This window comes from Pan paniscus, chromosome 15, assembly GCF_029289425.2.
Source record: "Pan paniscus chromosome 15, NHGRI_mPanPan1-v2.0_pri, whole genome shotgun sequence".
Classification (NCBI taxonomy): Eukaryota; Metazoa; Chordata; class Mammalia; order Primates; family Hominidae; genus Pan; species Pan paniscus.
In genome coordinates, this window is record NC_073264.2 from 23,406,365 (window position 1) to 23,419,390 (window position 13,026).

The 13,026-nt window shown below is 38.7% G+C and overlaps 1 gene segment (V, D, J or C); it reads left to right on the forward strand.

Annotated features, from left to right (window-relative positions):
- Positions 1-6,200: 6,200 nt before the first annotated feature.
- LOC129393764 (T cell receptor alpha variable 12-3-like) lies at positions 6,201-8,123 on the forward strand. The segment is given in 2 exon segments: positions 6,201-6,575; positions 6,790-8,123. Coding segments are annotated over 2 exon segments (405 nt in total).
- The last annotated feature ends 4,903 nt before the right edge of the window (positions 8,124-13,026 follow it).

Below are 13,026 nucleotides of genomic sequence, written 5' to 3' on the forward strand. Positions count from 1 at the left end.
GTGGCCTGTCTGCAGAAGCTCTCTGATGGTTAGGCAGAGTTTGCTGGTGAAGTAGCTATGACACCAGTCACCAGGAAGTGCCCTGGTTGGACACCTAATGCAGAGTTGCAAGTAGGCATGGTCAGGTAGGGACCCTGGGAGAGGTCGGCAGACAAGGGGGTGCTCAGATCAGACTAGTCCTGACCCATGGGCAAGACAACGCTACTCTGTCCAGGTCTGACAGTCAACAAAGGCTAGAGCCACGTAGAGGAGCATGGTGCACCTTGGGGAATGGGCATCCCTACTGGGCTCACTGCCTCTATTCCCATGCTAAACACTCTGGGCTTCACACAGGCTAGAGTCCTGTCACTGCCAGCACTCCAAGTAGCTCTCCCTGCCAGCTCAAATTTCTATGGGCATCATGGGGTCTCCTGCAGTTAGGATTCGAGAGGTCCATGGGAGGAGTTAGCAAATGCTCACCTATCTAATTCAGCCTTTCCTCGGGAGACATTGAGCGTCATGAATGAGTCCCAGTGCTTGGCAGCCCTGTGCAGGGTTCCCGGGTTCCTCTCACTTTGGTCCAGGGTCTGAGTCTTCTCTCCATCCATTCTCAATGCATTCTTTCTGACGATACCCTCAGAGAATGCAAGTCTTCCTGATGGTCTGATCTCTTGGTAGGAGAAGCTCTTTCTGGCTCTGTCTAATTGACCATCTTGGAGCTCCTCTTCCTGGCTTTATTCTTAGTGCCTAGAATAATGACTAGCCCATAGTAATCAGTCAAAAAATCTACTGAGTGAATGAAGAATGAAATTTGTTTGGCCCTCCCCTCTTTCTCCCTTTTCCCTTCCTCTCATTCCCACTCTAGCAACTTTGACCTTTGTGTATGTTGTCTCTACTTCACTATGTGGGGCAGCTCAATTTTCTCTGGCCCTCACCCCCAGACTCAGAACCCAGTCTTTTTGTACTTAGTGGCTTCTGTCAAATAGATTCACTCAGGGCCTCAACCTTTCCTCACTTAATTGACCTCACCGTATCAGATGTGATGTGAAGGACTGAGTCAACTCTTAAGGCTAGTAACCCATAGCGAAATATCTAAAAGAAAAAAGACATACCTAAAAGATGGTTGGAAAGTATAAAAGTAACTTCTCAAGCCTAATAATTATGAGCACATATCAAAGTTTTATTTCAAATTACTGCAAGAGAAAAAGCTCCTCAAGAAACAAATTCAAATAATTAGCCTTGGTATATTGTTACAGGAATCCAGATTTTTAAAAATCTGGTTAAAGATCATTATTACATTCAAATGACAGTTGCATAATTACCCTGCTTTTGACTGCCTGTGTAGTGGCTATTAGGCTTCTCACAAGATTAATGGTCATTTGAGTCTGTAACACTAATTTCCCAGAAGGAATCTTTATTTCATTAAAGGATATTAGAAAATTGCTCAAGCATTTTATTAGAAGTGATGGTTAATTACCATATGGGGCTATGTATATTATATCCTCCGAAAAATGCCTGCTTCATACCAGTTTGGAGAAACTTACCTTTCTCAGCTATGTATGTTATATCCTCCATAAAAGGCCTGTTTCACACCAGTTTGGAGAAACTTACCTTTCTCACATGTAATTTAAATCTTTACTTTACAAATCTTTAAAACTCCTTTAGTGAGGATTTGTCAGGTCTTGGATTTTGTCCCTTCTTACAAGCTAATAAGCTTGTTTCATTGAGGCTGTCAATAAAAACACAGGGCTCCTTAGTAAGAGACAAAGGATTTTTATTACTTATGGCACAACAAACAGCATGAACATTGATATATTTCCATCAGTTTCTCCTTTCTTTAAGTCCTCAAAAGATGATGTAATGGGTAGTAAGGGATGCTATACATGAAGTGGTATTATGTCACAGGTGAGGAACTCTGAGCTTAGGAAGTTCATTGCTTTTATAACAAGCACTCAGCCAGCTTGCTCTTTGTCTCAGAGGGAGACATTACCTCATCTCCAAGGTTGCTTGCTGGCATAACTCTGAGAAGCGATCCAGGTAGAATGCTCATGTCATTACACTGTTGGCACACTCATCAAGTCACGTTTGAGTACAAGAGACTCATGGTGGACTGCCTTTCAATAATATCCACTCCATGGTCCTACACTGGGTTAGTTGCTAGAAATTTATTTTATGAGTATGCCACTTTGTCAGTCATTCTGATTTGTGTAACTGAGAGATGTCATGACTAAATGCATTACATTTGTCTCAAATAGCATTTAATTAAGGCTACTATCAGCAGAACTCTAAGAAGCAGAATGAGACCAACATGCAGTATTAACCTTAATTATGCTTGATCCAGCCAAATGTGAGTAAGTTCCAAAGTACAGACAGCTAGCATGTAGTATTTTATCTATTATAACACATACATGAAAGTTCAGACTGAAATGTTGGTCTTTCTTTGAATTACCACAAAGAAAAAAACCCTGCCATTCCCAATATAGAGATGTTATATGGCCCCTTTCCCCTGGGTATAACCCAAAATGCACAGGTTAATCAAATTTGGGATTTATTATTAAACTTGATTTGGATAAGCATTGCATCACTTTGGTTAAACTACGTGAGCAGTGTCAGTGAGTATTTGCAATATTTGCAACCTCTGTAGCCATTCATGACATAACCCAACTGTCAAGATATCAGGGGAAGCATATACATTTGTGTCAGTCAATTTGAGACAAGGTTGTGCTGATTCTTGTGTTTGTATACTTATGAAGATGGGGAATCTATACTGGAAAGCTGCCACTGATAAAATAGTCTGGGAGCCATATTCACAAGAGTTTTCCTGTTTTCATGGGATGTGGGAGGAGATAACAAACCAATAGCAGGACACAGAATTGCTGCTTGGCTCCAGAAGACAATATGTTTGTTTTTCTATACTTGTTCTAGCATACAAAGAGAGCATTAGACCCTCACTTCTCCCCACTGGCCAGGGTCTAAGAGTTTCTCTTGCTATGTGCTCATCATCACTAATCATCAGAGAGCTATCCATCAAAACCACAATGAGATATCATCTCACACCAGTCAGAATGGCTATTATTAAAAAATTATAAAACAACAGATACTGTTGAGACTGCAGAGAAAAGGGAACACTTATATGCTATTGATGGGAATGTAAATTAGTTCAGTGCCTGTGGATAGCAGTTTGGAGATACCCCAAAGAACATAAAACGAAGCTATCATTTTACCCAGAAATCCCATTGTTGGATATATATGCAAAGGAAAATAGATTGTTGTACCAAAAGGATACGTGGCTTCTTATTATTATTGCCATGCTATTCACAATAGCAAATATGTGGAATAAAACTCTGTGCCCATTGATGGTGGATTGGATAAAGAAAATGTGGTACATATATACCATGGAATACTATGTTGCCATAGAAAAGAATGAAATAATTTCTTTGCAGCAACATGAATGGATCTGGAGGCCATTATACTAAGTGAATTAATGCAGAAATATTAAACCAAATATCACATGTTCTTACTTGTAAGTGGGAGCCAAACACAGAACCTACGTAAACATGGCAACAACTATGGATTACCAAAGGGAGCAGGAACTGGGGGGTGCATTAAATAGTACCTATCGAGTACTATGCTCACCACCTGGGTGTAATATACACATGTAACAAACCTGCACATGTACCTCTTGTACCTAAAATATAAACTAAAATATTTAAAAATAGACACAAAATTAGCACCATTTTCAGAAGCGTTTATTTTAAGATAAATTGCTTTTAAATGAAATCTTGTTTTGCAATACTCTGAGGTTCACAAGACATATCTAGAAAATGTACTATTGCGGAAGGTGAAGACGGTGTAAAACCAGTGGGGTAGAGGTCAGTGGTTTTTCTTATTGGTTGATTATCAGAACACTGTCCTTTGGGGATATGAAAGAGTTTTATATATTCTTTACACATAATTAGGCAAACAATGGTCCATAGGACAGGTTTGATGCTGTACAAAGTCTGTCATTTTGCTAGCACTGATACGGCTCTTGGGTCCACCACAGCATTAGATCTGTTGACGCATTTATATTATGTTTTGTTACAAATCTTGAAAAGAGGGGTGCTTCTTACAGACTTTGCTTCAGATATTAGATTTTGTTTTAGTAAATTTTCCAAGACTGTAGTGGCTGCCAGCTTGTGTTACTTTCACTTTTCCTCTGGTTTTTGTATTTACCGAGAAATGGTCATGGTTTCTGTCAAGTGCAATGTACCCTTGGAGAAAGGAATTTCAATATTAGCATCTATTCCCTCATTCTATTTCCTAGGTAGTTGTTGGTGGGAATGGGAAAGGTTAGCCTCAGCCATCTTTGGTGAATACCGATTACATGGCTCTTGAGTGGAAAAAAGCCTGCTTCATTGTTGGCCTCTTCAAGGACATGAAACACGTTGTGGAACAGAAGAGAACAGTAGTTGTCTGTCCTTTTTTATCTATAGACTCAATTGAGTTTCTTGCATAGATAGCTCCCTGATAGATTTGGTTTGCTGGTTATGTCAGGATGAACAAAATCTATAACTTTTAGAGATTGATTCCTAGGTATCAGCTTTATACAAGAAAGGCAATAAGAGGGACAGGACAAATGAACAGGCACATTGACAGTCTAGGTACTAAAGGCAGGTTCATCTCAATTGCACCAACCCAAGCAAGAGCTGTTTTGGCACAGATGCATCATTGGTGCAAAATGGAATGACAAAGTCCAAGCTCCTCCAGTTCCTGGCCTTGTTAAAAAATATTGCTTAGGCTGTGGGCTGCAACCATGTTTGTTTTGTTCAGCTAGATTTTAGGCCATTTCATCTTGGAAGACTTATTTTGAGTTATAAGAAATTTCTTTAAAAGTTGTATATAACAGAGTGGCCTGACATTAAGAAGAGCTCTACAGTGTGAAATTCTCCTTGAATTGCAAGAATCTCACTCAGATTTCTATAATAGAATCTGTTATGTCTGATTTTTTAGTTCAGGAAAGTGGCTATTAGAAATAAGTGGTCTTACTGACACAAGAGTTGCCATTTGATGGAAACTCATACACACATATATACCCCTCTGCCTTTCTCACACATACATTGACTTTGACTTTTAATATAGCTTAAAAGCTTTATTAAATTTTTTTATTTTTAATTGATTCATAATATTTGTACATATTTATGTGGTCCATGTGATATTTTGTTAGGTGCATAGAATATACAATAATCAAGGCAGGGTGTTTAGAATATCTATTACCAAGAGCACTTATACTTTCTGTATTGAGAATATTTCAAGTCCTCACTTCTAGCTATTTTGAAAGTACAATGTGTTGTTGTTAACTTTAGTCATTCTACTCTGCTATTGAAAATTAGAACTTATTCCTTCTGTTTCTACCCATTAGCCAACCTCTTTTTATTCCCCCAACCACATCCATTTCCTTCCCGGTCTCTGATAACCATCATTCTAGTCTCTGTCTCCCTGAGATCAACTCTTTTTTTTTTAGCTCCCACCTATGAGTGAATTCATGCAATATTTATCTTCTTGTGCCTGGCTTATTTCATTTAACATAATGACTTCCAGTTCCATCCATGTTGCTGCAAAGGACACGATTTCATTTATTTTTATACCTGAATAGTATTCCATTGTGTAACTATACAACATTTTCTTTATCCATTCACCAGTAGATAGACACTTTGTTGATTTAATATCTTTACTATTGAGAATAGTGCTGCAATAAACATGAGGAGGCAGGTATGCCTTCAAAACACTTCTTTCTTTTGGATTGCTGGATTGTATGGTAGTTCTATTACTAGATTTTTGAGAAATTTCCCTACTGTTTTCCAGAGTGGCTGTACTAATTTATATTCCTACCAACAATGTTTGAGAGTTCCATTTTCTATGCATCCTCATCACATCTATTATTTCCTATATTTTTAGTAATAGCGATTCTAACTGGGATAGGATGATATCTCATTGTGGTTTTGATTCGCATTTCCTTGATGATTAGTGATGTTGAGCATGTTTTAAATACCTATTGGCCATTTGTCTTCTTTTGAGAAATGTCAATTTAGATCTTCTGCCCACTTTTAAATGGGATCGTTTGACTTTTTTTTTTGCTGTTGAGTTGTTTGAGTTCCTTGTATATTCTGAATTTAACTAAAGTGTCATATTTTCACTTTTAGCAGTTCACATAACACAGGTCTGTAGTTGGAATACATCTTTGATCACTTTCATGAGTCCTCAAGATGGCAGTGTCTTCTCAGGGACCTTGAGGCAAGCTCTCATGTGCTCCTGCGGTGGGGAGGGGAGGGGATGCGTGTGCACTTGCAAGTGCACACACACACACATGAATAAGAGCAAGACAGAGGGAGAGATGAGGGAGGAGCTTAATGATGGAGCAGAGGTGTTAAAAAGAACATCCTTTTTCTAATTGGTAGGACAGATTTCTTTTATGATTCCTACAGCAGAAAAATGAGAAACATTTGTTATTATTTTTTTTTTCGTGTTTAAGGTTTGAATCCTCAGTGAACCAGGGCAGAAAAGAATGATGAAATCCTTGAGAGTTTTACTGGTGATCCTGTGGCTTCAGTTAAGCTGTGAGTTTTGGGCATCTCTGTAGAAACATAATGTATATTGTTTGCAATTATTGTGTATTCTAGGCCTGTGGGTAGAAACACATGAGTGGTTTTTTCTCTAACAAAGGGAGACTGGGGAGAGTGGGGGGCCCATGAAAAGATGATTTAAATTCTGGGTACGAAGTGTCCCCTACCCAATCTGTCTTCTCTGTCTGACTGCTGTCTTTTTTCACAGGGGTTTGGAGCCAACAGAAGGAGGTGGAGCAGGATCCTGGACCACTCAGTGTTCCAGAGGGAGCCATTGCTTCTCTCAACTGCACTTACAGCAACAGTGCTTTTCAATACTTCATGTGGTACAGACAGTATTCCAGAAAAGGCCCTGAGTTGCTGATGTACACATACTCCAGTGGTAACAAAGAAGATGGAAGGTTTATAGCACAGGTCGATACATCCAGCAAGTATATCTCCTTGTTCATCAGAGACTCACAGCCCAGTGATTCAGCCACCTACCTCTGTGCAATGAGCGCACAGTGCCCCCCAGACACTTGCAGTCTGTACCCAAACCTGCTGGGCCCCAGGAATGCCTGATGTAGAGCTTAGACTGCAAGGCAATGAAGTTCTATTTGCTCTCTAGATGCAAATGAAAACTAAAAGCATAGTATTGAAGGTTTGATTAATTTGGGACATATTTTCATAATTCTGAAAATTATTGAGACTCCAAAGGAAAATAAAAGACACCATTTGGTCTACTTGAAATATTTTCTAGTCTTCTCTTTCCACTTTAGTTTTGAAATTTTTTTTTGCTGACTTTGTGGCTCATGTCTGTAATCTCAACACTTTTGGAGGCATAGGGAAGAGGATCACTTAAACCCAAGAATTTGAGACTAGCTTGGGCAACACAGGGAGACCTTGTCTCAAAAAAAGAAAAAAAATCGCCGAGTGGCGACATGCACCTGTAATCCCAGCAGCTTGGGAGGGAAGAGGTGGGAGGATTTCTTGAGTCGGAGAGGTGGAGGCTGCAATGAGCTGTGATCACAGGACTGCACTCCAGCCTGGACAACGGAGTGATACCCTGTCTCAAAAAAACAAACAAAAACAAAACACAAAACAACAACAAAAAACAAATAAAATATTTTTATTGAGGTGTTACTGACACACAAAAAGGTGCACATATTCACTTTATACAGACAATATAATCGTGCCATAAACATATGTACCATTTCTAAAAATTTGCTTCCTCCCTGGTTTCTTTTTATTAAGTTATTATTGCTATACCAAAAGGTACATTTATTTAATCCATGCCCAGTCTACTTTTATGCCACATCTTTACTTTATGAGATTGGTTTTATGATTCTTTTTATCAAAGACAAGAAAATATTTCCATACAATAACAGATATGCTCTCATGGTTCCTAAGACATTTTGCTCTTTCCCCAAGGCATTTGATAGACATTGCTTTAGGAATGAAACAGCAAAGCAGAAATGCAAAGAGAAGAAAAATCATAAGCAGACTACTTTGAAAATCCCGTAAGTCATAAATTTTTTAAGTTACAGAACCCTAACTCCATCTCCAGCCTCAACTACAACATCACTCCTGAGTTATATAAGGGTACACCTGATGGACAGCTGGAAGAACTAGAGTGAGAGGGTGAGAACTGGTTGAGAAAAAGCCTAATTAGTTGCACAAACTAAAGATTAGAGAGGGTCTATGTTGCCATTTTGGGGTAAAGTTTTAATCAAATTCAAAACTCCCAGCTTGAGCCTGATGGGATAATTTTTTGATTCCTATGTACTTGAGTGTGGCCTGGAGATGGGAAGGAGCATTGGCTGTAGTTATAGAGTGCCTCATCTCCCCAGCAGGGCATGACAGCACAGAAGGACTTAAAATTTTTTTGAGAAGGGTCTCTAAGTATCTTAAAGAGATCCAGACACCAAGGTCCTTTGTTATGATGAGTAAAGACCTGTATGAATAAGATACCAAAGACCATATGGAATTGAGAATTCTTCAGGAAATGTTTGTCTGGAGAGTTGGAAACACTAAACATCATATGAATATCTCCATCCCCTGACTACAAGGCACCACAGATTTGCCCTGCAGTGTATGTCAAGTATGGGGAAATTATTTGTGGCCTGACGAAATAAGGCCTTTTAGTAGATATTACTTTGAATTACAGGCAAAACATTTGAGAATCATATTTACTGTAAAAATGAAGTTGTGGTCTGATAGGCATAACATTATTTATGTAGCCCAGAAGGTGGGAAGAGCTTGGAAATGAAGAATAAAGGTTTCTGTCCAGTTTTATTGACAGTCACTGATGAAAATGATGAAGCCAAGTCAGAATTTGCTGCAACTTCTTACTCTGCAGAAGTGAAGACTCTGAACAAATATTTCCCAGTCATAGAAGAAAGATTTAAAAAGCAAGGAGGAAGAGCAAACAGTTGTGCTGGAATCAAGGTACTTAAATTTTTATTCCACTTTTATGATTTGCCTTCTGGCATCATGGCACTCTGGAAAGAACTCAGGCTGTGGTGCTGGTTTGAACATCAATTATATTACTTATGGCCTTTTTCATATTAAGCTCTACTATTATATATATTTCAGGACTGGTTTCAGGATTCAGTGAGACAAAATATTGTCTTGGGATGAGTTCCTTAAAAGCAGAGACTGCATTTGGAATTCTCTGTCTGTAATTTATTTGGGAAACCAGGTTGAGATGGGGGAAAGGCTAAGCATGGACATGGTCCAGCAGAGGTCTTGGTCCAGCCTGACCTCATGGGGAGCTCTGGAGCTTGAACTGTATCACAGGGTTGATTCCTCCCACCCTGAGGCAAGGAGGCCAGACTGCTCGGACCTATTGTGGGTAAGAATAAAGTCATCATTGGTTGTGGTGTTTCTTGGGGTAGAGGTATATGCTACTGGACAATGGTGACTCTCATTGGCTAAGGTCAATTTTCTAGGGAAAGAGGCAACTGTGAGCCAAGAGTAGCCAACATTCACAGTAGCTGGGGATGGCTACACTGTCCTAGGAAAGGGGATCTAGCTTGGGGACCAGCAGTGCTCATTATTAACATGGAACTTGCCTGGTATGTGGGTAGCATTTGAGAAATAATAGACTTTGAGCAGAATAAATGATATCAGAGATTGAAGATCAACTTACTGAAATAAGGTGTGAAGACAAGATTAGAGAAAAAAGAATGAAAAGGAACGAACAATGTCTCCAAGATATATGGGACTCTGTGAAAAGACCAAACCTACATTTGATTGGTGTACCTGAAAGTGACAGGAAGAACAGAACCAAGTTGGAAAACACACTTCAGGATATTATTCAGGAGAAAGTCCCCAACTTAGCAAGACAGGCCAATATTCAAATTTAGGAAATACAGAGAACACCATTAAGATACTCCTCAAGAAGAGCAACCCCAAGACACATAATCGTCAGGTTCTCCAAGATTGAAATGAAGGAAAAAATGTTAAGGGCAGTGAAACAGAAAGGTCAGGTTACCTACAAAGGGAAGCCCATCAGACTAACAGTGGATCTCTCTGCAGATACCCTACAAGCCAGAAGATAGTGAGGGCCAATATTCGACATTCATAAAGAAAAGAATTTTTGACACAGAATTTCACATCCAGCCAAACTACGCTTCATAAGTGAAGGAGAAATAAAATCCTTTACACAGAAGTAAATGCTGAGGGATTTTGTCTCCACCAGGCCTGCCTTGCAAGAGCTTCTGGAGGAAGCACTAAATATGGAAAGGAAAAACTGGTACCAACCACTGCAAAAACACACCAAAATATAAAGACCAATGATACTATGAAGAAACTGCATCAACTAATGTGCAAAATAACCACCTAGCATCATGATGACAGGATCAAATTCACACATAACAATATTAACCTTAAGTATAAATGGGCTAAATGCCCCAAGTAAGAGTCACAGACTGGCAAATTGGATAGAGTCAAGACCCATTGATGTGCTGTATTCAGCAGACCCATCTCATGTGCAAAGACACACATAGGCTCAAAATAAAGGGATGAAGGAATATTTACCAAACAAATGGAAATATTTTTTAAAAAGCAGGGGTTGCAATCCTAGTTTCTGATAAAACAGACTTTAAACCAACAAAGATCAAAAAAGACAAAGAAGGGCATTACATAATGGTAAAGGGATCAATGCAACAAGAAGAGCTAAGTATCCTAAATATATATGCAACCAATACAGGAGTACCCAGATTCATAAAGCAAGTTCTTAGAGACCTACAAAGAGACTTAGACTCCCACACAATAATAGTGGCAGACTTTAACACCCCACTGTCAATATTAGACAGACCAAGAAGACAGAAAATTTACAAGTATATTAGGGACTTGAACTCAGCTCTAGACCAAGTGGACCTAATAGACATTTACAGAACTCTCCACCCCACATCAACATTCTTTTCAGCACCACATAGCATGTATTCTAAAATCAACCACATAATGGGAAGTAAACCACTCCTCAGCAAATGCAAAAGAACAGAAATGATAACAAACAGTCTTTCAGGCCACAGTGCAATCAAATTAGAACTCAGGATTAAGAAACTCACTCAAAACCACACAACTACATGGAAATTGAACAACCTGCTCCTGAATGACTACTGGGTAAATAACAAAATTAAGGCAAAAATAAATAAGTTCTTTGAAACTAATGAGAACAAGGAGACAATATACCAGAATCTCTGGGACACAGCTAAAACAGTGGTGAGAGGGAAATTTATAGCAGTAAATGCCCACATCAGGAAGTGGGAAAGATCTAAAATCGACACTCTAACACCGCAATTAAAATAACTAGAGAAGCAAGAGCAAACAAATTCAAAAGCTAGCAGAAGACAAGAAATAACTAAGATCAGAGCAGAACTGAAGGAGATAGAGACCCAAAAAACCCTTCAAAAAAATCAATGAATCCAGGAGCTGTTTTTTTTTTTTGTAAAGATCAACAAAATAGATGGATCACTAGCCAGACTAATAAAGAAGAAAAGAGAGAAGAATCAAATAGACATAACACGAAATGATAAAGGGGATATCACCACTGATCCCACAGAAATACAAACTACCATCAGAGAATACTATGAACACGTCTACACACAAAGCAATAGAAAATCTAGAAGAAATGGATAAATGCGTGGACACATATACCCTCCGAAGACTAAACCAGGAAGAAGTAGACCAATAACACATTCTGAAATTGAGGCAGTAATTAATAGCCTACTAACCAAAAAAAGCCTATGACCAGATGGATTCACAGCCAAATTCTACCAGAGGTACAAAGAAGAGCTGGTACCATTCCTTCTGAAACTATTCCAAACAATAGAAAAAGAGGGAATACTCCCAAACTCATTTTATGAGGCCAGCATCATTCTGATATCAAAACCTGACAGAGACACAACAAAAAAAGAAATTTTCAGGCCAATATCCCTGATGAACATCCATGCAAACATCTTCAATAAAATATTGGCAAAATGAATCCAACGGCACATCAAAAAGCTTATCCACTACGATCAAGTTGGCTTTATCCCTGGGATGCAAGGCTGGTTCAACATACACAAATCAATAAACGTAAGCCATCACATAAACAGAACCAATGACAAAAACCACATGATTATCTCAATAGATGCAGAAAAGACCTTTGATAAAATTCAACATCCCTTCATGCTAAAAACTCTCAATAAGCTAGGTATTAATGGAACATATCTCAAAATAATAAGAGCTATTTATAGCAAACCCATAGCCAATATCATACTGAATGGGTGAAACCTGGAAGCATTCCCTTTGAAAACCGGCACAAGACAAGGATGGCCTCTCTTACCACTCCTATTCAATATAGTATTGGAAGTTCTGGCCAGAGCAATCAGGAAAGAGAAAGAAATAGAGAGTATTCGAATAGGAAGAGAGGAAGTCAAATTGTCTCTATTTGCAGATGACATGATTATATATTTAGAAAACCCCATAGTCTCAGTCCCAAAACACCTTGAGCTGATAAGCAACTTCAGCAAAGTCTCAGGATACAAAATCAATGTGCAAAAATCACAAGCATTCCTATATACTAACAATAGACAAGCAGAGAGCCAAAGCATGAGTGAACTCCCATTCACAATTGCTACAAAGGGAATAAAATATCTAGGAATACAACTTACAAGGGATGTGAAGGATCTCTTCAAGGAGAACTACAAACCACTGCTCAAGGAAATAAGAGAGGGCACACACACAAAAAAAGAAAAAAAAATCCATGTTCATGGATAGGAAGAATCAATATCATTAAAATGGCCATAGTGCCCAAAGTAATTTATAGATTCAATGCTATTCCATGAAGTTACCAGTGACTTTCTTTACTGAATTAGAAAAAACTACTTTAAATTTCATACAGAACCAAAAAAGAGCCCGTATAGTCAAGACAATCCTAAGCAAAATGAATGAAGCTGGAGGCACGATGCTACCTGAC